The sequence below is a fragment of the Ochlerotatus camptorhynchus genome, unplaced genomic scaffold, assembly GCF_037179485.1.
Source record: "Ochlerotatus camptorhynchus isolate MF236.1 unplaced genomic scaffold, CSIRO-AGI_Acam_v1.1 ptg000107l, whole genome shotgun sequence".
In the NCBI taxonomy this organism is placed as follows: Eukaryota; Metazoa; Arthropoda; class Insecta; order Diptera; family Culicidae; genus Ochlerotatus; species Ochlerotatus camptorhynchus.
The window spans coordinates 1,334,808-1,361,560 of NW_027040597.1; the positions used below are offsets into that span (position 1 = coordinate 1,334,808).

The 26,753-nt window shown below is 41.4% G+C and overlaps 2 protein-coding genes across 2 annotated transcripts in view; one reads left to right on the forward strand and one right to left on the reverse strand.

Moving 5' to 3' along the window:
* The window catches only part of dysc (dyschronic), a 550,335-nt gene that overhangs the window by 70,723 nt on the left and 452,859 nt on the right, over positions 1 to 26,753 (reverse strand). The window lies entirely within an intron of this gene.
* hb (hunchback) lies at positions 24,545 to 26,560 on the forward strand. The gene has a single exon (XM_065219584.1). The coding sequence runs from the start codon at positions 24,545 to 24,547 to the stop codon at positions 26,558 to 26,560; it is 2,016 nt and encodes a 671-aa protein (XP_065075656.1).

Consider the following 26,753-nt stretch of genomic DNA (forward strand, 5'->3'; position numbering starts at 1 on the left):
ATATTGTCAAAAGTCCAACACTGCTTCTTGACGCCAAACTCGGCCTACGGATTCTAAACTCGGCCTAACGCATTGACACGCCATTGAAACGCCAATAAATTCACATCGGCCTATCGGATGAAGATTAAGCATGATTCGGTCGGAGCGCTTCTTTTGTTTTTGAAAATAATGGGTGCAAACCTTCATATCACGCGTTCTCATTGACTTCGTTCGGTAGCTTATTAACTAAAGTATCGTACCAAACACATAATTGACTCGTTTACTCTGAAATCATGGACTTATTTGAAGTTTGCTGCTCAATAGGCCCAAAATGGGCGATTAGGCCGAATTAGTTCTCTACCCTATTCTACATTTTTCCAAATTCCACTGTGCCATATTAAGTAAACAGGATTTAACTAGTGATAGACCTGTGCGCCGCCGCGCCACGCCGCCGCCGCCACCGATGAAATTGAGCCGGCGCGCCGCCGCAGTAAAATTATTCACGCCGCCGAATAAATTTATGTCACGCCGATAAAAATTCCGTAACATCTTTTCGGTAAAATGCATCTTGAACGCATTGAAGTTAGAACTTGTGTGCACGCTCGTTCGTGGCTACTAACATTGAGTGAAAAACCACTAAATTTAATTAAAACCAGATCTACTTTAAATTGAGAAACATAGCCAAAACTGTTATTTCTTCTCATTACCATAAATAAATAAAATTTGAAAATGAGTCAAAAATACACAAATGGGCAAACATTTCGTTTCCTGTATTTTTTTTCTTTGCGATTAGGGGAAATGGCTCTAATGCTGGCCTATGTTGGGCCCATCGCTAAAAGTCTGCTATTTATCAATTTTATCTAGATGAACACGTCACGGTACTAATGGATATTTTTGGTCGCTATTGAAAATTTAGTCGACTGCTGAATTTATGTATGGGCCCAAATTAAGGACATTTAGGCCGACATTACATACATTTCCCCTAATAAACCTCTCAATACAAATGATTTGTTTTCCGTCGATCTTGTTTTCCGTGCTGAGCAACCTGAGAACTAAAAATCACGGCCAGCTATCCAGAACAAAATTTTCTCAAATATACACCGTGAACTATGGTTCACGGCTGTGGTTCACGAATATGGGAACTCTTTTTTTCCCGTGTATCGACCCATCATCAACTCATGAACCGGGGACCAAAGGCTTTACTTCCCCCTTCCGAAGGAAGACGTGATCAGAGATGGTATGCCTCTGAACATCCCGGCGACGCAGACTGGGATTGAAAACAGGCCTGCTGGGATGAGAGGCAATCACGCTTACCACTACACCACCGGCACCGCTACCCGAACAACGTTGTAGGTGGAGATATTCTATGCTTTTGGAAAATTTGAAAGCTGCAGTATCCTTGCATGAAAACCAACAAGGCTCCAGGGGTCGATCGCATATCAGCAGAGATGCTCAAAGCTGACTCCATGCTCAAACACAGCGACTTTTCCAGCCGACTGGATGCAGGCCGTCTTAGTGAAGGTCCTAAAGAAGGGGGATCTGACTATGTGCGACAATTGGCGAGGCATCATGTTACTGTGTATTGTTCTCAAAGTTCTGTGCACAGTTATCCTGAATCGTATACAGGAGAAGATCGACGTGACTCTCTGGCGGTAGCAGGCAGGATTCTGATGGTCTTATGTGGACCATATTGTCACGCTCCGCATCATCCTGGAGCAGGTCAATGAATTCCAAGAGTCCTTTTATTTGGTAATCATTGACTACGAAAACGCTTTTGACCGACTCAATCACGAGAATCTGTGGGGCGCCCTGAGATGCAAGAGAGTCCCGAATAAAATCGTCAACCTCACGTGGCTTCCACGTGCAAAGTTCTGCATAACTGAGTTTTGTCTGACCCTATCCGGGAAGTCACTGGTGTGAGACAAGGATGTATACTGTCATCGCTACTGTTCCTCATCGTAATCGACGAGATCGTTGTGGGTGCAATTGACCGTGTACCGAACCGTGGGCTTCTTTGGCAGCCTATCAGCATGGATTATCTCAACGACTTCGATTTGGCTGATGATGTTGCTCTACTAGCACAACGGCGCTTTGATATATAGAGTAAGCTCAATGACCTAGGCGAACGCTGCTCTGCGGCGGGTCTCACCATCAACGTCAACAAGATCAAACCGTTGGATGTCAACACGGGCAACCCTTTCAACTTTACGGTAGCAGGGCAAACAGTGGAGAAGGTCGAAAGTTTCCAATATCTTGGCAGCCAAATAGCGTTGGACGGCGAAACCAAGAGCGACATAGGTGCACGAATCAAGAAGGCTAGAGCTGCCTTTGGTTGGAGATCCAACCAGATACGTCAACGCACCAAAATCCGAATTTTCAACTCGAACGTGAAATCTGTGTTGTTATACGCCACCGAGACGTGATGTGTATCAGCGGAGAACACTCAGAAACTGCAGGTCTTCATCAACCGATGCCTGCGGTATATAATTCGAACCTGGTGGCCTCACAACTGGATCTTGAATGCCGAGCTCCATCCTCGATGTCATCTGAAGCCGATAGCAACAGAAATTTGAGATCGAAAGTGGAGGTGGGTCGGCCACACACTTCGACAAGGCGGAAACGAAATCTGAAAGCAAGCGCTGGATTGGAATTCGGCAGGACATCGCAGCAGAGGCAGACCCAGGGGCTCATGGCAGCGGATCCTCAACAAAGAAATAAAGCAAGTCGATAGGAATCTGACCTGGGCCCAGGTCAAGACAAAAGCGAGCAGCCACGTAGGATGGAAGTCTTTCGCGTTGATCCTTCCCAACTAACAATTTTAGCTGCAGATTAGCTTATACAACCGAAAATTGGCTTATACAGCTAATTTTTGCCTGTATAAGCTAGTCTGCAGCTACAGTTGTTTGTTGGGTTTGCACTTCCGGTGGTGTACAGAACCCTTAAATAAGTATCCTTCGTTAGAAGCATTGGTTCGCAAGTTTTTGTGTGTGCCCACCGCCAGCACGCCAAGTGAACGAGTTTTTAACATAGCTGGGCTGACCGTATCTGCATGTTGGTCAGACATCCACCCTAACAATGTGGATAAAACTATAGTCGGTGTATGATGAGTCACGCCAAGAGAAAAACATATTGACGCGCATCACGGTTTTCGAAAGATTCCCTTTCTTTTCACTTGGCAACAGAGGACTTCTACATCAACTTCAAATGACTTCTAGCGAGAAAAAAAAAAACTAGAATCATTATTTCAGTGATTTTGTCAAATTATCTTATCAAAAAATAGTAGAAATTCTCATTACTGATCATTACCAAACGTATCCCATGACAATTTAATGCTCACTGCGTGTTTATGATCATTTATTCAATTATATTTTATATTTTATTGCAATACCTTTCGTGGACCTTTTTTACTTTGCACGATAGGTAGCCAGTATGACAGTCCAATTTGTAGACTTGGCTTCACTCTTGGCGTGACTTATTATACACCGACTCTAGATAAAACAATCGCCATCCATGACAATTGACAGCAGTGGCTGTGAGGTAATGCAACAGATTGCTATTATATAAAGGGTGATACGGTCAAAATTTGGTCAATATCAACTTGACGTATTTCTTTCAATTTTGCATTTAAAAAACCTGAATACCCCTCATTTTGAAGGTGTGTGTGTGTAGAATGTTGCTCCTATTTTGATTTTGGAATTCACTCTTCAGTTGTCAAAATGCCGTCCAAGCAAGAAGAGCAGCGTATCAAAATTTTGCTCGCGCATCGCGAAAATCCGAGCTACTCGCACGCAAAGTTGGCAAAATCGCTAAAAGTTGCCAAATCAACCGTTACAAATGTAATTAAAGTGTTTGGGGAACGTTTGTCGACAGCCAGGAAGTCTGGATCGGGGGGAAATCGAAAACCGGAAGCCGCTGAGACGACAAAGAGAGTTGCCGGTAGTTTCAAGCGAAACCCTAACCTCTCTCTCCGAGATGCCGCAAATAAGCTGAGTGTATCGTCTACAACCGTGCATCGAGCCAAAAAACGAGCCGGACTATCGACTTACAAGAAGGTAGTGACTTCAAATCGCGATGATAAACAAAATACGACGGCCAAAGCGCGATCCCGGAGGCTGTACACGACGATGCTGACGAAGTTTGACTGCGTGGTAATGGACGACGAAACCTACGTCAAAGCTGACTACAAGCAGCTTCCGGGACAGGAGTTTTATACGGCAAAAGGAAGGGGAAAGGTAGCAGATGTTTTCAAGCACATGCAACTGTCAAAGTTCGCAAAGAAATATCTGGTTTGGTAAGCCATCTGTACCTGTGGCTTGAAAAGCAGCATTTTCATAGCTTCTGGGACTGTCAACCAAGAAATTTACGTGAAAGAGTGTTTGAATAAACGTCTGCTGCCTTTCCTGAAGAAACACGGTTGTTCCGTACTGTTTTGACCGGATTTGGCATCTTGCCATTACGGTAAAAAGGCCATGGAGTGGACGCCGCCAACAACGTGCAGGTGGTTCCCAAGGACAAGAACCCTCCCAACACGCCAGAGCTCCGCCCAAATGAGAAATACTGGGCTATTGTCAAGCGGAACCTAAAGAAGACCAAAAAAACTGCTAAGGGCGAGCAGCAGTTCAAGGCAAACTGGCTTTCTGCGGCGAAGAAGGTGGACAAGGTGGCTGTACAAAATCTGATGGCAGGGGTCAAGCGTAAGGCCCAGCAATTCGGATTTGGAAAAGCGGAAGCCTAACTGAATATTTTTCCTGAATTTTATACTAATTGAACTTGAAAAAGAAATTTAATTTGATTTTTTAAATAAACGATTTCACCGATTTACACGCGTTTTCCCTCGACCAAATTTTGACCGTATCACCCTTTACTATCCACCCCTACATAACGTACTTTTATTATACTTAACAAAAGGCTTGTAACACTTTGCCGTATGACTTCACCCCCTGCAATTTTAACAAGCACTTGACATACTTTTATAAACAAATTCCGCATGATCGGCCAATGAAAACGCTCAATATTGAGTAAGAATTCCTCATATACATATGAGTTTAGGTTACTCAAATTCGTGAAAACGTAGGTCACTCATAGAATGAGTAAATTTCCCCACACTTTTCCAAGGAAAACTTCTTGAATATGAAGAAAACTGATTGTGGTTTTAGTTTGTCTACTAGTACACTTCTAACCTGTGTATAATTTTCTTAAATTTTCCCCATATTCGAGAAGTTTTCCCCGGGAGAGTGTCGTAAAATTTAGTGGCCTACGTTTTTAGCGATTTTGAGTCATCTGAACTCAAATATGGGTAGCATTTTTTGTCGTTGAGCGATTGGTTTGGGAAGTATTTTTTTTTCTAAATCATTAAAAATAAACTCACGCCGACCAAATGTCACGAAAGCAAACGCCACCGCCGCCGGCAGAAAACAACATATCACGCCACCGCCGAAAATATTTTGATCGGCGCACAGGTCTAACTAGTGATATATGGAGAAAGCGCTCCATTGTTTGGAGAACAATTTTCCATTCTAAGAAGAATGCCCTTAATGGATGGTGCATATATTTCCCGTATTATTTTTTTCCGGATACCTTGTAGCCAGTGTTTCTGTATAAGGGCACCATCTTATTCTACATACATACTGTACCAGACCAAAGTATAAAGCATTGTGATTTTTTCAAATCTTCAAAAAAAGTTCAATGTGCTTTTATAAAATCTTAGCTCGTGGCTGCTGGTTGTTAATCAAATATTAATTTATACTTTGGATGTAGAGGGAATTCAAAACTGCCAGAGTATATAACAGCTAATTGTTGGTGTAGTAAGGATAAAATGCCGAACTCTTGCATACACTCAAAAATATTACTAATCAATAATAGATTAAAATTTAATCTTTATTTTATTTAGCTAATGGTACGACATTTCCCCTTAACATAGTAATTATAGTAATTATTGTACTGCCACAGCCAAAACCCATTTTCTTAGGCTAGAAGAAAAAATAAAGAACTACGAGATCGTCAGTCATTTTTTCCCCCCTCACTTACTAGAATTAACTACTGTGTGCAAACAACGATGAGCCCAGTTTTTCCCAGTCATATTCATATAATTATACAAAAGGACTAAATTAATGGTCTTTTTAATATAGAACAGATTTTTTGTATCGGTCAACTGGTTGTGTAGATACGGACAGAACATGTTCAGGTTAGCATGTATCCAAAGACTATAATATACCACATGAGATTTATGGAAGTCATAATGAGCAGTGCTGTAAATTCTCAAAATCATTTGAAAATTTTGATGAAAATGAGAAAAGTAGCTATTCGCTATCAAAGGGGACCTCCTCCGAATGGGTGATATCAGTTGCTTAGTCATTTGACGAAGGCATGGATCATTCTTATTTGAGAAACGCTATATAGGGCAGAAAACTTCAAATAAATTCATCATTTCAGAGTTAACAAGTCAATTATGCATTTGGTACGATACTTTAGTTAATAAGCTACGGAACGATGTCAATGAGAACGCGTGATATGAATGTTTTCACCCATTACTCCCAAAAACAAAAGAAGCGCTCCGACCGAATCAATTTTCATCTTCATCCGATAGGCCGAAGTGGATTCATTGACGTTTCAATGGCTTTTCAATGCGTTAGTCCAAGTTTAGAATCCGTAGGCCGAGTTTGGCGTCAAGAAGCAGTGTTAGACTTTTGACAATATCTCAACGATTGGTTCCTCTTTATCAAATCTTACGGTACATACGGAAAGGTAAATAAATTTGGAAGCCATCAGTAATAATAACATTCCGTTTGGTGCTGAACTGCGCTAGATTAATGCCTTGTTCAGACTGGAGAGTTACGGCTAATGTGGTCAATGATTCATTTGAAGTTTATGGAAAGCCTATTCTTGAAAAACCATGAAGAATGAGCTGTGGCACGGCATGTTTTGGTGTAATAGTACGTTCAGGCTACAGAGTTATAACATGTTATTGCGCTATCTTGATGGTGGTTTCTGTGTTGCAATTATTTGACAACCGTTATAACATGTTATAACTTCTCATTGGACAGCGTTTAAAAATGCAATTGTCCCCTGCTTCAGGTTTCCCTGGGGGTATACTGGATGTTCCGAGAGTGGCCAATGTGGTCAATGATGCATTCAAAGTTTATCAAAAGTCTATTGACGATAAATCATGAAGAAAGAGCTGTCGCACGGCATGCTTTGAGTGATTAAATGATCTGCCCGCATTCAGAACCCTCCACCAGAACGGATTCCAGGGAAATGGCCATATCTCGGTTGATTATAGGCCGATTTTAGTTGTTGGCATATGATTCGCTTTAAAAATGGTTCTTCTTTCGTTGTATTTACTAAATATATATATATATAAATTTAGCAAGTTAGACAAGCCCTCCGAAACCCAGAATATCACCGGTATCCGGTGACCAGGATTATTTTCATAACCACACCGTAGAACAATATTAGTTTTCCAGTCAAATGCTCTTGGAAGATTTAAAATCAGATCATATTTGACGAAGTAACAACACTCCAAAGTTGACCAAAAATTTACCTATCCTAGTTATTTTGAGTAACCTCTGTATAACATGTTATAACGGTTGTCAAATAATTGCAACACAGAAACCACCATCAAGATAGTGCTATAACGTGTTATAACTCTGTAGTCTGAACGTACTATAAGAAAGACTAAGTGCGTGTTGTGCTTAATAGGCCGGAAATGGGGTATTTAACCCTATCATTCAATTGAGTGTAACCTAAACACAAACGGAGCTCTGGTCGACATTCCGGCGAAAAAGCTAAGCCAACCTGCCACCAACCAGACTTCTATCAAACCCCAACCCGATGTTGACCCGACATTGACCCGAAATAAACCCAAAATTGACCCTACATTAAATTATCCTTACATTGATCCGACATCGGGTCGACTTGTCTGTTCGGGACCATTTGCTGGAATTCTTCCATACTCCACTGTCGTATATCAAATGATACTGAGTGACTCAATTGACAGTGATAATGAGCTTCGAATGGGAAAGGGGCTCTTCAAATTATGGTCATGTGAGAATTCGTTTACACAGAATTGATTGAATGGTTGTAGTGGTTCATCTTCAATCGAATGATATGAAAATTTACAACACTGAAATGAGTATCCAAAATTAAATTGTTCATATCCACTCCTGAGCATGTGGTCAGACTCTCTAAAGAATGTTGTAGGAAATCCATACATTGAATTTGGCGTTCGATGGCTGCTAATTAAATCCACCGTCTTCAGTTTGATGATACCGTTCCATACCTGATTAAGCTATTTAATTGAGGATAAATATAAATACTGTAAAAACCACTAGTTCCAAACGTTGCAACAATGTTTCCGGCAACAATTTAAAAATTGTGTTTTCTGTAATAAGTCACATTAACAGTTATACAATATTCTGTTTTGAATGGAAGTTTAAAATGTGTTATTTTCACAGCCACAACAGTAAAGGCTCCCGCACAGAGAAAACTTCCTGGACTTGAAATATAACAAAACCATTTTAACAACATAACCATTGATCTTGTTGTCTCATGGGATTTGATTTGTCGGATTTTGGCCACCTTATGGGCGGGCACATGACCAGGTGTAGCCAATGTGGATTGATGTATAGCATGATATATTTTGGCTCATGTCAGATTTCGGCCACATCAATAATGGTACACGGAACACAGGGCCTTACTAACGTTAACTGGGACTCATGGCCAAGCATAGGTGGAGACCCATCGAGTACTCCAAAGTCCTCCTTGTCCAACAATTCAACAAAACCACGTCTTTCAGATATTATTTCATGATACCAGGTTACTCAGAAGATATTCCAAAGATTCAGGTGATCAGAGTACTCCATAAACGCAAACGCACACTGGGCTAGAAATGCAATCTAGCGGAGCAAAACTAATAACTCCGAAAAGAAGCATTTCCGCGACTTGGTGTCTTCGGTAAAGTTTTTCATTATAATAAGGACCATCTATTGACATAAACAAATAGTTCAAAACTGTTTCGCAAACATGACGCCACAATCTTTTTTCTTTCTCTGAAGTTTTGGAGACTTGATGTCTTGGGCAAAGTTATCTATCTTGACAAAAAAAAACCTTTTTTAAGGCGTAAAATTTCCACAGCCTACTGGTTCCGAGTTATATGGAGTTAAAAAAGAAAATGTCAAAAATATGGTTATTTCTTTCTGTTTCGGTTTTTTGATGACAACCATATAATGTTATATTTTTCTCTTATGCAAATGCATCAAATGAATAACTTTTGTGAACTGGTTTAGGCTTCAAATTTTAAAGATATTGTTGAAAAACCGAAAAAAAACAACATTTTTTAAAAACTTTACATTTATCCAAAGCGCAAAAAATTGCAACCTGACATTTTCAGCAAAAATTAAGCAATACTCGATGGAAAATTTTTTCAAAATTTGAGAAAGGTATATTTTGGTGTTTTTGAGATTTCATAATTTTTTTCTATAACTTTTTTTAATGGCGTTTTGAAGACGTGACGACTTTGGCAAAATTGTTTATCTTGATAAAATAAACAACACTTCTCCAGAAGTGAAAACTCCACAGCCTACTGTTTTCAAGTTATATGGAATTACAGAGAGAGAGAGAGAGATAAAAAGGTCCTTATTATGATGAGAAACTGTACCAAAGACACCAAGTCGCGGAAATGCTTCGTTTCGGAGTTATTAATTTTGCTTCGCTAGATCGCATTTCAGGCCCAGTGTGCAACGGTGTCACGCCACTATGCCACCGCCACCGAGGCAAAATGGTTTCCACGCCGCCTCCACCGATGAATGGACCGGCGCACAGGTTTACTCAGAATTTGTTGTCGTACAGTTCATTCAGCGTCATTCCCACTAAACACTTTTTAAAATCTAACCCCCTTAAGTACTCATCCTTTAGGTAAAAATGTCAAGATAACGGGTATAAAAATGAAACTGCATCGTGCAGAACCTACCTAAGTAATAACCAAAGATTTAAGTAAAGTAAAGGAAAAAATTAAATTCAACTCTTTATTAAGGAAAATCCCCAAAGGCTTGATGACTAATCATAATTTTCCATATTAACGAGTTGTTTTCTTCTTTACTTTACGTAACATTTTGGTTATCAGTTAGGTAGATTCCGATTCTGCACGTTGCAGTGTGTATAAGAGAACGCTGGTACAAAATGACTAGGGAGGGAAGGAGATTTGAAACTCAAATGTCAATAGCCAAATACATCCGTATACCCTTTAGGTCCACTGTTGTATAATTAACAATGCACCCGTGTACTGAATGGGAGTTGTGGGTTGAAGTCCCACCAGTGCCCTTAGATTTTTTTCGCAAATTTTCTCACACACACGCGTCTCTTACCGATGATATATGCTTCCTCTAACTTTCCATGTACGGACTACCAAGGATTCAATTGATACGACATTTTATAGGTATGATGTCTTGGAAGAAGTTGTTTGATATGCTAATGCGCTTCTTCTAAAGTTAGACATTTTTGATTCAGCTTCTCAATATACAAGGTTGGTTTTTTCACAAAATTTATAGAACATTCTCTTTCAAACATCTTTGTTTAAGAAACCCCATCTTGTTTTCTTTCGGATGTATTTGACATTTATTCAGGAAAGCTCATAAAAATATGATTTTTTATCATAACTTGTTCATATTTGAAAAATCTCAAAATTTGACAAAATGGCGGTAACTAGGTAAATAACCGCCATTTTGTCAAATTTTGAGATTTTTCAAAGATTCTAGTTCATTCCATTCTCTGAACTATACTCTTCAAGAAACTGAGCCGATTTTCTTTCTAGGTGACGATTTGCGACCTCTAGGCTGCTCGCAGCTTTGGGAAGTACCCGCTGGGCAGCCGCCATATTGGACGCCATTTTGGATTTTTGGACTTAAAAAAAATCCCAGTTGTAGAGCAAGAATGAATAAAGAATTGACAAAAAACTCAGGTCTCTAACTCTTACCAGTTCCCTGGAAAAAAAATCCAAAGTTTAGGTCAATTGAACCGGAAATCCCCCTTAAGGAAAATTCAAGAGCAGCGTGAAAAATTCAAACTGATATTGTCTGAAACCTAGCATCAAAACTACTGAAAGAAAACACCAATATTGAAGACAAGTGGAGCAGGATCAAGTCAATTACAATTGGAACTAAATGTTCTCCCTTGACGCCTCGAAGGAAGCAAGCTACTAATGACTATTTGATGGCAAATCAGAAGCATTTAGCAAACAAAAACGATATTACTTTGAAGAATAAGGCTATTGAAGCAGGATGCTTTCAAAAAACACGTCCCTGAAAAAATTAATGATTTGCTGACAGAAATTAATGATCAAAATCCGTTGTCTCAAATGACTGTAGTGTTTAGATGCATTAAACAGCATAGGAAATAGAAGGTACATCAACATAAAGAAATGGGAACAGAAAGCTCAACAACAGGCATCCAACAATAATCATACACAACAAATTCATACAGTTGATGAAGATGATGGGAGAGACGCAGAACCCGAACCCACAATCGAGGAAGTGAGTATGGTTCATTAAAAATAACAGTAGTTCTCAGACCTAGACGGAAACTATTCAAATCCCGATTCCGAAAAAGCAGTGTCCTCAGAATGTAGATGATTATCGGCGTATCACACTTTGTCAGACGGCTTATTAAATATATACCAGGTTGCTTTTGAATAGCCTAAGGCAACGAATCAAGCCAGTTCCAGCATACCAAATGGGCTTTCAAGCAAAGCGCAGTGCCTCTGACCAAATTTTCGTCCTAAGTAGGATTTTAGATGAACGATGGCGCGATGGATGTTTTATTTTCCTCTGTTCGGGATCTTAAAAAATAAAATTAAGGTATGACCATCCATCAGAACCCTAGTCTTAACCACTTCAAACTAGGGAACAACGAATAGAAGATTAAGAATCACATAGATGAAGACAACTAACTCATTTTTTTTTTCCTTATTTCAAGATCATCTTCGGTAGACAAAGCCGAGTCTTGTCACTATCAACAAGGCATAAAAAGTAACAAGAACTAAGATGTGTTCCTTGGATTACTGAAAAATCCTGTTCACCTAGTTTGAAGTAGTCAGGACTAGGAATCGGTGGTAGATCTTACATCCCTTAACGTACCACGAAAAGGTGATCTACCCACGTTACACGGCGCGATGAATGTTGCAATATACTAGTGTCGCTGGATTTAAAGCAAGCCTTTGATCGTCTGGACATTTCGAAAACATCCTTAGTGATCCAGGAGTATCAAAAGCGTTGATCAACCGAATAATTGTAGCCTGTCTTCTCGAAACTACTTCGATTCAATGGATCAACTCAACACATAACGGAAGAGGCGTAAAACTGATGTCAGTCAATGAATTTCTACCAGACATTACGCTTGAACAAGGATCAGTGGATTAGTGTCAAATCACCATGTATATTAGCGTATGCTGATGATTGACTCTTGCAAAAATTAAAATAATCACAATTTTGATCTAGAAAAAGTTAAATTGAAAGCACAGAAGTGGTATTAAAAGCTGAACGTAGAATCAAATCCTTGCTGTTCCATGGTATGAGGTGGCGTTTGTTCTAACTAACGGTTTGGAATGCTCAGCTAAGTTTATTTGCCATCCATATTACTATTTCTGTTTATCCACATACATTGCAACTATAACATAATAACGAAATACGTGCCAGTATCAGATTAGTATTTTTTTTATTCCGGAAGTGTGAATATACTTCAGATATACATTTGATAAGTGAATGTGTTCATGCGAGGCTTATTTTATATGAAGAAGACCTCAGATGTAAAACGTGTAACGACGTGTAAAATGTTCTGCCCGCTCTAGCTCGTCATGCATAAGAAAAACATATGTGAGCTTTTCACAAAAGTTCTATGTAATCACAAAATCTAAAAAAGTTTGCTACATTATTGTACGGTATTCTGTTGCTGAAAAAAGTTAGAGGAAAATGAATGTAAATAGGGTTAACTACCCCATTTCCGGCCTATTAAGCAAAACCCGCACTCTGTCTTTCTTAATCAAGCGCAGTTTAGCACCAAACGGAATGTTATTATTATTGGTGGCTTCCAAATTTATTTACCTTTCCGTACGTACCGTAAGATTTGATAAAGAGAAACCAATCGTTGAGATATTGTCAAAAGTCTAACACTGCTTCTTGACGCCAAACTCGGCCTACGGATTCTAAACTCGGCCTAACGCATTGAAACGCCATTGAAACTCCAATGAATTCACTTCGGCCTATCGGATGAAGATAAAAATTGATTCGGTCGGAGCACTTCTTTTGTTTTTGGGAATAATGGGTGCAAACCTTCATATCACGCGTTCTCATTGACTTCGTTAGGAAGCTTATTAACTAAAGTATCGTACCAAACGCATAGTTGACTTGTTAACTCTGAAATCATGGATTTTTTTGAAGTTTTCTGCTCGATAGACCCAAAATGGGTGATTAGGCCGAAGTAGTTCTCTACCCTAAATGCACGAAATGAATGTAAATGATTTTCCATGCCTCACAGTGGCCGGAACCCGGACGAAACCTCTAAAAATATTTTGGTTTTTTTATATTTTCCTAGGTCTCTCACACATTCAATAACGTTTTCTCAAAATTGACTATTGGATAAGATTCAGATTTTTGACAACACTTTGAACGTTGCTAAGTCAGCTGATTTTGAAGATTTGCATGTTCAAAAACCAACAAGCTCACTTAAAATACCTGTTACACATTCAATTTTAATCCAATTTGATCACAACAGGTTTAATGTTAAAAAGGAGTTAAACAACTTTTATTCGCATGTGAATAAACTTATCAGGATTAATCTTAATTATGAAAAAAAGGTTCATGATGTGTGTTTAGTGAAATGAAACACCAAGCTTATTTTTTAATTGCATGCTTCACAACATACTGAAACAGTTCGAAAAGATCACATGCTACAGATACTATGGAAAATAATCTCTACTTTTTGAATTCATGGGTCCCTATTTGCCCCTCATTGCCCCAAGGGGCTAAAACCTTATGTTTTTAAACTTTCGGTACTCAAGCAATTCAGTCTAAAAAATAGATATTGCTCCCATTTCATCATTTCTGAACCGATTTTGATGAAACAGCTTCGAATCTTTCTGGAATTGATTCTTGTTTTAGATGTTTGAAGGTTATTAGTGAATTTTGTTTTAAAAAAAAATGTATTTATGAACGTTAGTGTAAATCCTACAATTTTCATAAACATGTTTAAACCTCAGCAAGAAATAAAAATTTTGAACCAATTCCTGATCGATTGAAAGCAATTTCATCTAATTTGGTCTGGAACTGATGAAATGGGGGTATAAAATCTATTTGTTTTGGTAGAAAAGCTTATATAGTTTAAAAAAAAATAATTAAAGGCTTGTTCTAGACACGACCGTAGTATGACGTAGAACCACGCAAAATTGATGTGTGGCATGCATTTTTAAATACCATGCCTCAATCCAGCCCATCGCTGGTTGTGAGATGGTGATCACGCCGTGATCCACCTTTATCCGCTGACTTGCTCCTGCTTGCTGCAGTACCAAGTGCCACGCCGTCCAAAGCAGTATTCAGAAGTGTGTGTGTGTTTATTTTAGAGGAATTTTAACCATTCGCCCTTTAGTGTTTACAATATTTATTGTTACATTTATATTGCATTGTTGACACCAATGTCTTTTAAATATTTTAATAATTTTTCTTCATTAGGTAGTGACAAAACTTCTTCCAATGTACTGTTGATATTATTTTCCAAACCTTCAGTGCAATATGCTCTACAATCAATCAAGAAATGGGTGACAGACTGAGAAACGGTGATACGGGTGTGACCAATTCTAAGTCTTGATAGAATGCGATCTTTGGAATTCCTGTTGCCGGGCCAAGAGAGAGTGGGATTTTTAATTTTCCTTAGTGCGCAAGACCTATTTTTAAATCAGTCTAAATCCCAGCTTCCTCGGATCTTACTCTTAAGGGCCACCCACAATAGTCCGTCACCGTCACCGTCACCGTCAACTGACAGCTTGGTTTGAGCCAACGCTATTTAGTTCAGCAACCCACAAAGATGCGTTGCGCTCACTACGCGCCAGTACTAAAACGCTGACGCTGTGCTAAATTTTGAAAATTTTCAAAATTGACGCAGCGTCATTTTGCTGTTTTGTAACATCAGCGTAATCAGAAGCGTATGTAGTGCCGTGTTGCTTTGAACACATCATGGAAAACATTGTTAGTAGGAATTTGCATTTGTAAGAAGGGCCAACCCCAATTCCCAAGCAAATGTCAGTGATTTAGTGAGAATAAAATACAACTAGTGAAATAGCTTTGTAGACAATTTAAACTATTGCAATGTTTTATATATCCTTTAACAATATTGTGTGGATTCATGTTTGGCCAACGTATGCAGATCGTGTTGGATTGTTGCCTCTCTGAAGGGCTGCAGAGTTAATACATCTCAGAGGATCAACTAATGTACGCCATTCACCAGGTTCACTGACGTTCCCATCACCATCCCTCCTGGCTCTGGACAGCCGTTGATTGAAGTTGTCTTGAATTTGAGGTAGGTCAACACCTGGATTTGGCCGGAGCAAGTTATTCTTAAGAGGAAATGCAGCACCCCCAACAATGAAATACGGCACCACTTCATTTGAGCCTGGCAACTAGCTCGGTGCTTGCAAATCCAACTCGCCATTCACCAATCGCCTCCAAAATTCAGAATGTTCGGACTTTTTTTTTAATATGAAATCTTCTACCAAAACAAATGATTAAAACGAGATTATGCTACTGTCAAAACGCAATGCGTGACGCATGATTGTGCGCAACGCTGCTTCAATGCGTCCGTCAGCCTTTTTAGTACATGATGGATGCGTTGACGCTGACGGCGACGGACTATTGTGGGTGGCCCTTTAGCCCACCGGGCGACGTCAGACGAAGGAACGGACAATTCAACAGCATGAAGTTCTCTACAATTTCCTGCCAATCTGTCAACCTCTTCATTGCGACGAATTCCGGAAAGCCCGGGAAACCAACAGAAGGAAACTCTATTGGCAATAGCCGTAAACTCTACCTCAATTAACCAAGGGTGACGTGTTGAATTAACTTTCATACCACTTAGGCAACTGGCGGAATCACTGAATATAACTATGCGTTCATTGCGATCAATACTCATACTTGAGGCTTTCATCAGGACAAAGACTTCAGCACTAAAGATACTGAAGTGACGAACTGATACTGGAATTGATAGAGATAGCAGGTATATCATATCCAACTTTTCCATCAAAAACCGACCCATCGGTGTAGATGTGATGATAGTTATTGTATTTGCCTGATTAAAGATTGCAGAAATATTGAAGATTTAAATTCGTTATTGACTCAAGAAGACTATTTGTTCTATTAACTAACGGAACCTCATTAAACCAGTTAGACTCACACACCGAACAACTTTAGTTACAAGGCAAACCAGCAGATAGTATTCGAATGGGAGCTGACCACATTCCGCCTTAACAGGTGAAATGGGACTTGCTACAAAGGCACCTGAAGTAAATCGGAAGGCTTGGTTATACAAGGGACGTAGCCTTTTCACTACAGCATCACCACCTCCACTAAAGAGTCCAGCTCCATATAAAATTTTGGGCAATAGCCATGCATTAACTATCCTGAGGATTGTCCATTTTAACTCGCATTTTGTTTACCGTAGCCTTGCGAACAAAGTCAGCATGATCTTTGAAATGAAGACGGCGGTCAAGGTAGATACCAAGAATTTTTAGATTTTATTTTGCAGGGATGAGGCTTTGTTTGATTTTCTGATTTTCTGGAAGTTCACTGATACCTTTTCTATTGGAACTAATGTGAAGAAGTTGTGATTTTTCTGGGGCAATAACGAAACCTCTTTCATCTGCCCAGTGGGCAAAGTTGACTGGATCCTTTTTCGGGCCAAAGATTTACAATTATGGAAGGAAATTAATGATATATCATCAGCATACACTAGGATATGGACATTGTTGTTTCAAAGTGACTGCATGCAAATAAGGAAAAGGGTAGGGGAAGAGGGGTATTTTCATGCATAACTTCTCCACGTTTCGTATTAGTTAAACGGGACCTATCCCATCGCTGGTTGTGAAGATTATCCGCTGACACGCCGTCCGAAGCGGTAATGAGCAGAGGAACGACAGCAGTGCTGTTTTATATCTTTTCAGGTTCAAGCAGAACGATGTGCAACCAAGTGTTACTCGATTATGACGACTGGGTTTGCGATTAACGTTTATTTCATGAAAACAGAGATAGAATTACCATTTGTACATCAAATGCTTTTAATGGAAAATTGAAAAAAAAAATTATTTCAGCACATTTGTAATGTAATACCTGATCGATTGGCGTATTTGGATTTTATTTTAATCTATAAATGGCAAAGTTATAAGCGTTCAAAACCTAACACTATTTCAACACACATATTTTTTTGATTTGCACCCCAGTATAGTCGACAAAGACGTAGTTCTACGTCAAAATGACCGGTATGGAGAAGCATGGCGATTAGTGTATCAAACATTAACAGTTATTATGTCAAGGTGTTGGAAGGAGTTACATTAATTTAGTAGCTCGGCACCCACCTTAATGATGTCAGGACTAATTGTCGAACACGATTGAACATCCTCCGCTCCCTCAACGGGCAGCATAAAACGAGCAACAGGGCCATCGTACTCAATACCGCCAGAACCATTGTTCATAGCCGACTGACCTACGGAATTGAGCTCCTCTGTGCGTCCAGCGATTCGGTCGTCACCCGACTAGCACCGATATATAACCAGGCAACACGAATTGCGGCTGGAATTCTGCCCTCAACACCAGCCGATACCGCCTGTATTGAAATCGGAGTGCTCCCTTTCCGATATTGCATTGCGGAAACAATCTGTACCAGAGCCGTGGGCCTCGACGAAAAATTAAGCGGAGACGGAGAATTCTATCTCCTCACAGAAGGGAAACGAATCCTCCAGGAAATCGCTCACCAGGAGCTCCCCCCGGTGGCCCAGCTCCACTGGAACGGAGCCAGAGAGTGGGATTCTTCCCCCATCCGAGTAGACAAATCCATGGCCAAGCAGTTCCGAGCAGGAGACAACTCTACGGCAATGAGATGCTGCCTCACCGAATTATTACAAACACGGTACCACAACTATGAACTCCGTTTCACCGACGGCTCCAAGGCAGGAGGCAGGGTCGGCTTTGGAGTAACTGATGGACAGATCTCACACTTCTGGAGAATCCCCGATCAATGCTCGGTCTTCTCGGCCGAGACTGCAGCCCTCCATTACGCAGCTTCCCTACCATCCTCCTCTCCGCTATGTGTACTAACCGACTCTGCTAGCGCCCTCGCGGCACTGGAAACCACCACCGCCCGCCACCCCTGGATTCAGGCCATAGAAAACCACACCCCCCTGGCACCACTTTCATGTGGATACCGGGACACTGCGGAATTGCCGGAAACACAGAGGCAGACCACCTCGCTGCCATTGGACGAAATGGCCGACTCGCCAACACTTCGGTCCCCAGACAGGACCTGAAAAGTTGGATCAAGTCAACCCACAGGACGGCATGGGACCGCGAGTGGTTCGCCAGGAGATACCTTTTCATCCGGAAGACCAAAGGGGTAACCCTTCCCTGGACGGATGTCCCAAGGTTTAACGACCAGAGATTCCTGTCCCGGTTAAGAACCGGCAACATGGGGAGCAGCAGTGGCAGAAGCTTCCGCCAAAAAAGCGACACCTGCAGAACAATAATGACGGTCGAGCACATTCTAATAAACTGCCCTTGTTTCCACGGACCACGAGAACTTTACGGGATCCCGGGCAACATCCGAGACGCCCTTCAGAACGACCCGGTAGCAGAGGCACAACTGATATGTTTCGCGAAGGAGGCCGGAATCTACAAGAGGGTTTAACTCATATATATTATGACAGTAGCGGGTGCCAGGTCTCTCCTGGCAGCTGCTACCGGTGGGGCTCTGCTGGGGTCCTCAAAACAAAACAGAAAACACAAAAGATGATAGCAACATAGGACAGTAAGGCAAAATAAGTTCCCCTCTGGAACCGCAACCATCATTCAACTCCGCAAAATAAAAACTCTGTACCTTCTCTCCCTTTAGGATATCCCCTTCTGGGGTGTCCGGAGACGAACCAGCCCAGGGCTGAAAGTCTCCTTAATAAAGAAAAGAAAAAAAAAATAGTAGCTAAGTAGGATTAGTAAAAATTGTTTGGTGGATTATTAGACGGAACTTTTTTGGATTTCCTTAAGGTGATTTCGATGGAAATAATTTTATTTCAATTACGCACAATGCTATTTTTTTATATTGTGCAACACAGAGTCATTATCCATACAACTTAATTATAATTTTCACTATGGACTAAATAATCCTGAACTTTTCGATAAGGGACTGTTCACAAACAACGTTGAGATTTGTTTAGAATTGCAAGAAATTGTTTACCCTTTCTATCGCTGCATGGATAATCATCAACACAAATCTTTAAACAAATAAATCACCATATATACTCGAACATCCCCCATCCTACATGCTCCACAATAAAAATAACTTGCCTTAATCCGTTTTCTTTTTAAATAGGTTTTGCCTGTTTATACTCAATATCCGTGTTAAACATCTCAGAAATGGTTAGTATGAGTTTAAATAAAACAAATCTGGTGATTCATCCAATGATGAGGCCCTACGTTGTGTTTATTTCGGTTAACGAGGATGACTCCAATTGCTCGGCGGTGGTACAGTGAACTCGAATTGCGAACCCAATCAAAACTAATGATTTTTCTTGCCTCCGAGAGGCAGCGTGCCTACTCGGAGTATTTTGATTTACTGAATATTTTATTTAAAATCTTTGGCCTTTTATACAGTTTCATATAATAGATAATAATTAAACCATCTTCATTTGTGATTTGAAACAAAGTGGAAACAAAATACAGATTTAATTCTTTTCAGTGGAACAAAGTGGTGAAATATTTCGCTGCTACATTTCGTCATGGCTATTTTGATGCTTCATAGGATTTGCCCTTCATATGACATTTCCATGGAATCGAGAACAAAAGTGTTGTGAATCACAACATCCCGGCCTCCAAAAAATACAAAGATTTTTTTTTTTAGTTTAATCGTAATGAAATGATCAAAGCTAAACCTGTTGCGATTTGTAGTTTTGTGAAAATATTCCTAGTGACTAGTAAGTCGAACGTATGAAAAAGCTAATCCATAGCTACATGATTTTAAAAACAATAGTGTCTCAACTGCATGCGCGATGGTGACTGATGAGTTGAGCGTCCTTCTATTCATTCTGTTCTAATGGTCGTTCATGCTGCTGCTTCTATTCTTGGTTTGATAGATATGGTGCTTGTTTGAATGTATGCCGGTTCCATGGCCGCTTGTCCTTAGCTTCTCTGGTAGTGGTGGCTGGCTCTCATCGGGTTTGATGTTGGATCGCAATAGCATCCTCCTAGTGCTTCGTTCGATATGATTAACCGCAGGTAAGGGAACATATTCGGAATAGGAATAGTCGACATGGGACTAACGTATATGCTGATCCTGGCGCTGGGAGACTCGTTGTGGCGGTTGTGTCATCTTAGACAACCCTGGCCTGACTATGCCAAGTGCAAGGCCTGAGTTCCCGGGAGGTAGCAAAGGGATTAGGATCTGATTGAATCGAGCTTGGAGGACAAAGCTCCAAAAATGATCACTTTGCCAGTGAGCCATAACTGCTGTGATTCAATCAGGGTAAAGTGTTGTAGGATGAGGAATTAGGAATACCATCTTGTTGACTTCGATGACGGTGATACGGTTGCGTCTAGGTCTTGATCGAGCACTGCTTTAGGCTGATGATGGTTCGTCCTTCCGACGTTGTAATTGGAGATCTCGTTCCAGCTGACCGGTATCCTGGTCACGGCACCATATGATTCATCCAATGATGAGGCCCTACGTTGTGTTTATTTCGGTTAACGAGGATGACTCCAATTGCTCGGCGGTGGTACAGTGAACTCGAATTGCGAATCCAATCAAAACTAATGATTTTTCTTGCCTCCGAGAGGCAGCGTGCCTACTCGGAGTATTTTGATTTACTGAATATTTTATTTAAAATCCTTGGCCTTTTGTACCGTTTCATATAATAGATAATAGTTAAACCATCGTCATTTGTGATTTGAAACAAAGTGGAAACAAAATACAGATTTAATTATTTTCAGTGGAACAAAGTGGTGAAATATTTCGCTGCTACATTTCGTCATGGCTATTTTGATGCTTCATAGGATTTGCCCTTCATATGACATTTCCATGGAATCAAGAACAAAAGTGTTGTGAATCACAACATCTGGTTATTTATTATTTTTTAGTTATTTAAGTGATGTCCTCAAAAATGAGTTTAGCATCTTAAATAAACATTTTTTTTTGAATTAATATAGGTTAACAAATATTCAATCAATGGGTTCACAGGAATCAGAAAGATAAGATCACTCTTTATATTGCCTATGTGAGGTCAGTACTGGAATATTGCAGCATTGTATGGTCTCCTTTTTCAATCACGCACGAAGAAAGATTAGAATCCGTACAGAAACAATTTCTATTATACGCTCTTCGTAAATTAGGTTGGACATCATTTCCTCTTCCATCATATGAAGCACGCTGCATGCTTATAAACATACAAACATTAAAAGAGCGTCGTTAATATGCAATTGTTTCATTAGTAAACGATATCGTTTCGCAGCGCATAGACTCCAAAGAACTTTCCATGCACCTACTCGGCAACTCCGAAATCGAAATTTATTTGCCAAAAGCCATCATCGCACAAATTATGCAAAATATGGGCCATTAAACCGCATGATGGCCTCTTACGATCAATACTGCGAAACCATTGACTTTACAATGTCTCGGCATAAACTAAAACAATATTTTTACTCCATAAGGCATTATAACTCATAAAAAAATAGTAAAGCTTACGCTGCTTAATTTTTATTAAAGACAAAATTATACTTCAACCTCTTTTCCAAAGTTGACGAAATAAATAAATACATAAAATTTAATTCACATTTTTATGATTTCCGACGTCAAAAATGGAATCCAAAATTTACAAAATATGTGATTTTCAGCCAGATTCTGCAACATTTTAGGTTTTGTCCGACCATTGTATGAAGGCACGCCACTGTGTGCCTGGCCAAGTGTCATCCAGGTCGAAGATAGTACAGTGTGGTGACCAACCGTTTGGCGTCGAATCGATCCCTAATTTTCTGGTTCAGAAATCCTATAACATTTTTGACATTTTGAGCTAGTTTAACATTTTTGAAAGATTCGCACTAAAAAATAGTATTTTTAGACCAAATTTCAAATGTATAGTTCAATTAGACTTAAGCAATCAAGCCTTCAAAAGATTTTGCGTGAAATATGTTCAATAAGTTAATTTTTAAGCAGGTGGTGGCCACATTGCCCCATTGGCGAAATTGCCCCCACTCCCCCTACTCTTCCAGCAGATTGAAAAAAAAAATCCTGACTCAACCCATTTACTTCCTATTTACTTGACTTCAAAAAGCATCCCCACTTTCCCTGCTTCCTAACGGTCAATCTTTTTTATCCCTACGCTTCGATTTCCTCGAAAGCCCATGTGCTATCCATTATCGTATTTTTTCGTTTTTCCAATTTTCTTTCACCCCTCCAACCAAAACATCACCACCACCGTCCGTGAGATCCCTTGGTTGAAGTTCAATGCTACAACTGCTGAGACCCTCACGCACCTTCACCCACCCGTCCATGTATGGGTGCTGAGTGTCCTCCTTCATTCATTCCCATTTCTCTCCCTCTCGCAACACCATCAAACCGAATGAGCATAAACAAAAAATCAACATCACTTTCGATTTCATTGTCCACACGACCACCGCCGCCGCCGCCGCCGTCAGCAGCGTGTTTCGGTTCACATACATCCTGAGAGTGGGCCATCCAGGAGGGAAGGGTGGTGAGCACCCCTCGGCCATCATATAGGCCCGGTAACTCAATCCGACCAAAACATAGGCCACTCAACGAGCATTGCCTTTTTTGCTTGTTCCTCCCTTGTTTCCATCGTCGAGTTTCCCTTGCCACTGCACTGGGAAAGGGAAACACAGTGAGGGTCATCCCGAAAAATAAATCCAATGCACTCGATGTCGACGTCGTCTTCGTCAGGGTCACACATTACCGAAAAAATCTCGGATCAGTTTTTAAAGTGCTTGCAACGCGTGAGGTTCTTCGCTCTCTACGCACATTCGAGTAAAGAGGTTACTGCACGCGGAGTGTGATTTTTACGCGTTTCGAAGAAAAACTTATCTTGTGTTTTAAAGGGATAGATGACTTCATAAGTGCATTTAGGTAGTGTGAAATTCGAAGAAGACGATTCAAGGAAAAGGATTCAGTGAAGTTATCTGACATATAAAGTGAATTTTGTGCGAATCGGAAGAGTTGAAGTCGTTTTCGTTGGATACAATGAATAATTGCTGATACAAGCAAGCAAGCAACTCAAGTTTTCAACAGCTCATAGGTAAGTTTGGACTCGAAGGTCAACTCTTTTGTCGCAATATTTGCCATTTTCCTGGAATTTTTTTTACGACCGGTCAGTTTGACTTTTGTCAAAAATTTCTACCCTTGGCAGAAACAAAAAATCAAACACGGGGCGTTCTGGACCCCCGGCGGACTGGAGGTAGAAAAAAAAAGTCACTTTCTCTTTCGCTCGTCACTGTCGGTCTCGGTTTGGCAAACCAAAACTAGAGCAATGTCTGTTGTTTTGGGAAAACGGTTACCCCGTTTCTCCGGGCGGGCAGAGGGATTTTTACGATCTGCCTAGTGACTGTTTTATTGCTCCCAGGGCCCGTCCTATGAATATTCAAATGAGGTCGTAAACGGAGAGAATCGTCTTTTTTTTTTTGCTTGGCTGGTTGGTTGGGAGAATGTTTTCGTTTGGATGATATGTCCCTTTTTCGAGCTGGGGTCGAGTGACTTTCGATTTTTGGAGAGATGGACTGTAAAGCAATAAATTTGATGAAGCCCTGCTTAAAGCGATTGCTTTCGGATCGGTTACGGGACGTAATCCTTTAGAACAGTTATTGGTTGTTGTTTCGGGGCAAATTAAGGGGCCCTGTAGGAAAATATTGACTCAAGAAGTCGGGAATGGGACTGAAATCAGCGTGGCGACAATTTTCCTGGGAAACGGAAAATCTGTCTTGAGACGGAAAAAACGCTCATATTCTTCCCCTTTTATCGATTTTCCAACCCTCCTGAATGCCACAAAAAAAAAACGATCCAAAGAAAGGGAAAACTCATATCGAATCCGTACAGCCTCGTTCCACCGCCCAGGGTAAATAAAAAGCTCGCGCGATGAAAATAAAAATAATCTTCCTCTTGGCAATGTGTGTGCAGATAGCCTCGCCGCACATAGGAAGGCAATTTTTGTGAGGGAGTTCACCCTCGCAGAACGCAAAAAATATCCGACATCAGCAACATGGCGCGTTTTATTAATGGTTTTCTATCTCTCTCCTTCCATCCCTTCTTCCGATTCCCTTTAGAAACAGAAATGCAGAACTTTGACTCAATCATGTCCAGTTCGCTTGCCCAGCGGCAATCGAACGGAGGCAGTTGGTACGACATGACCATCAAGTCGGAGCCATCGGATACTTCGAACAGCTACGGTCAACAATACCCGAGTCATCATCATCATCACCTCCAGCAGCAGGATACTCCAATGTCCCATTCCAGCCCAACGTCACCACAGAGCGTAGACAGCATGGATTCGATGAGCGGTCGAAGTCAATACTACGATGTGAAGCCAACCAACGGATTGATCCACGGGTACAATCCACTCGGGTTTAATCCGTTAACTCCACCTGGATACGCTGGAATGTTCGTTCCAACCCAGCAGCAGCTAGCCAGGCAGACAACTCCAAACCGGAGCTATGCGAAGCAAGACTCCGGTTACGTGTCATCAACGCTCACGCCAACGCATACCCCACCGATGGACGTAACGCCACCAAAGTCCCCCAAGGAAGCTGCAGAGACTCCCGAGAAAGATGACGATCACGGTTCGGACTGTGAAGAGTCCTACGATGGTAGTGAAGACGAAGATGGAATTCGAAAGCCTAAAATAAACTCACACGGCAAGGTCAAAAAGTTCAAGTGCAAGCAGTGCGACTTCATTGCGGTAACGAAGCTAAACTTCTGGGAACACACTCGAAATCACATCAAACCAGAAAAGATGCTAACGTGTCCCAAGTGCCCATTCGTCACCGAGTACAAACACCACCTGGAATACCACCTCCGAAATCACCAGCGATCGAAGCCCTTCCAGTGCCCCAAATGTACCTACAGCTGCGTCAACAAGTCCATGTTGAACTCCCACATGAAGTCCCATTCCAACGTGTTCCAGTACCGCTGTGCCGACTGCAACTACGCCACCAAGTACTGCCACTCACTCAAGCTACACCTCCGGAAGTATTCCCACAAACCGGACGTGGTCCTTAACCTGGATGGCACTCCAAACCCCCTTCCCATCATCGACGTCTACGGCACCCGCCGAGGACCGAAAACCAAATCGCAGAAAACCCAGAACGTCAAGCAAGAAACTCAACCCAACCAACCAGCCCAAAACCCACAATCCCACCAATCCATCCCGAACCAATCAGCCTTCACCCCTCCCAACGCTCAACCGACCAACCTGTCCCGAACCCTACTACCACACCAGCTCCTGCCGAACCCCTTAGCCCACATGTTCAAGAGCGCCGCCTCCAACAACCTCTCCCTGTTCCCGTACCTGAATCTTAACTTCCAGATGTTTGCAGACCAGCAGGCCGCCATGGCCCAACTCTCCCCCAACTTCCACCAACAGTTCTCCTCCAGCCTCACTGACAAGCTCACCAGCGAAGACTCCACCGAACCCCCCTCCAAGTGCTCCTCCATCTCGACATCCCCAACCACCGCCCCAACCACCACTTTGAGCGAGGAGCTCCTCAAGCAGATCACGGCTGCCGCCGCCGATAGCTCCAACCTTAAATCCTCGGAAACTGACTCCGAACCCGCTCCTGCTCCGGAAGAACCCCCAACGCCGCAAACCCCATCCACCAGCTGCACATCCCATCCGACAGCCACCATCTCCGGAGCTGGTGGAAGTACCGGTAAGAACCGTCGCAAGGGCCGTGCCTTCAAGCTGGAACGACTGAGCGAATTCACCAAAGCTCTGGAAACCGCACCGTCACCGATGGACCAATCGGACGATGAACATTCCAATGGATTTGAAAGGCATCAGCAGCAGCAGCAGCAGCAGCAACAACCTCAACAACAACCACAACAACAACAACAACCAACGATGGTCGATTGTTCGGTGCAAACGACGCCGGTGGCGTCTCCCCCTCCACCGCCGGCGGCGGTCCGAACCTTCGAGTGCAAGTACTGCGACATCAGCTTCCGGGACGATGTCTTGTATACAATCCACATGGGTTACCACGGATACGACGAGGTGTTCAAGTGTAACATGTGCGGCGAGAGAAGCGAAGACCGGATCGGGTTCTTTCTGCACATTGCGCGAAAGGCGCACTGATGCGGGGATTTGTGTTGACAGGAGTTAGTTTATATGAACTTGTTTTCAAAGCATGTAAAGACTAGTCGTTGTTGAAGATTGTTTGACGTAATAATAGAAAAAAAAAAGCAAAGACCACGCGAAGACTGAATAGCTAGTGTTAAGTGAAGCTTCTCAACGAGCGCGGAATCAAAAATCTCCTATGTTTAAGAAA

Bases quoted from the DNA above. Each gene is read 5' to 3' on its own strand.
- hb (XM_065219584.1), top strand. From the start codon at position 24,545: ATGCAGAACTTTGACTCAATCATGTCCAGTTCGCTTGCCCAGCGGCAA.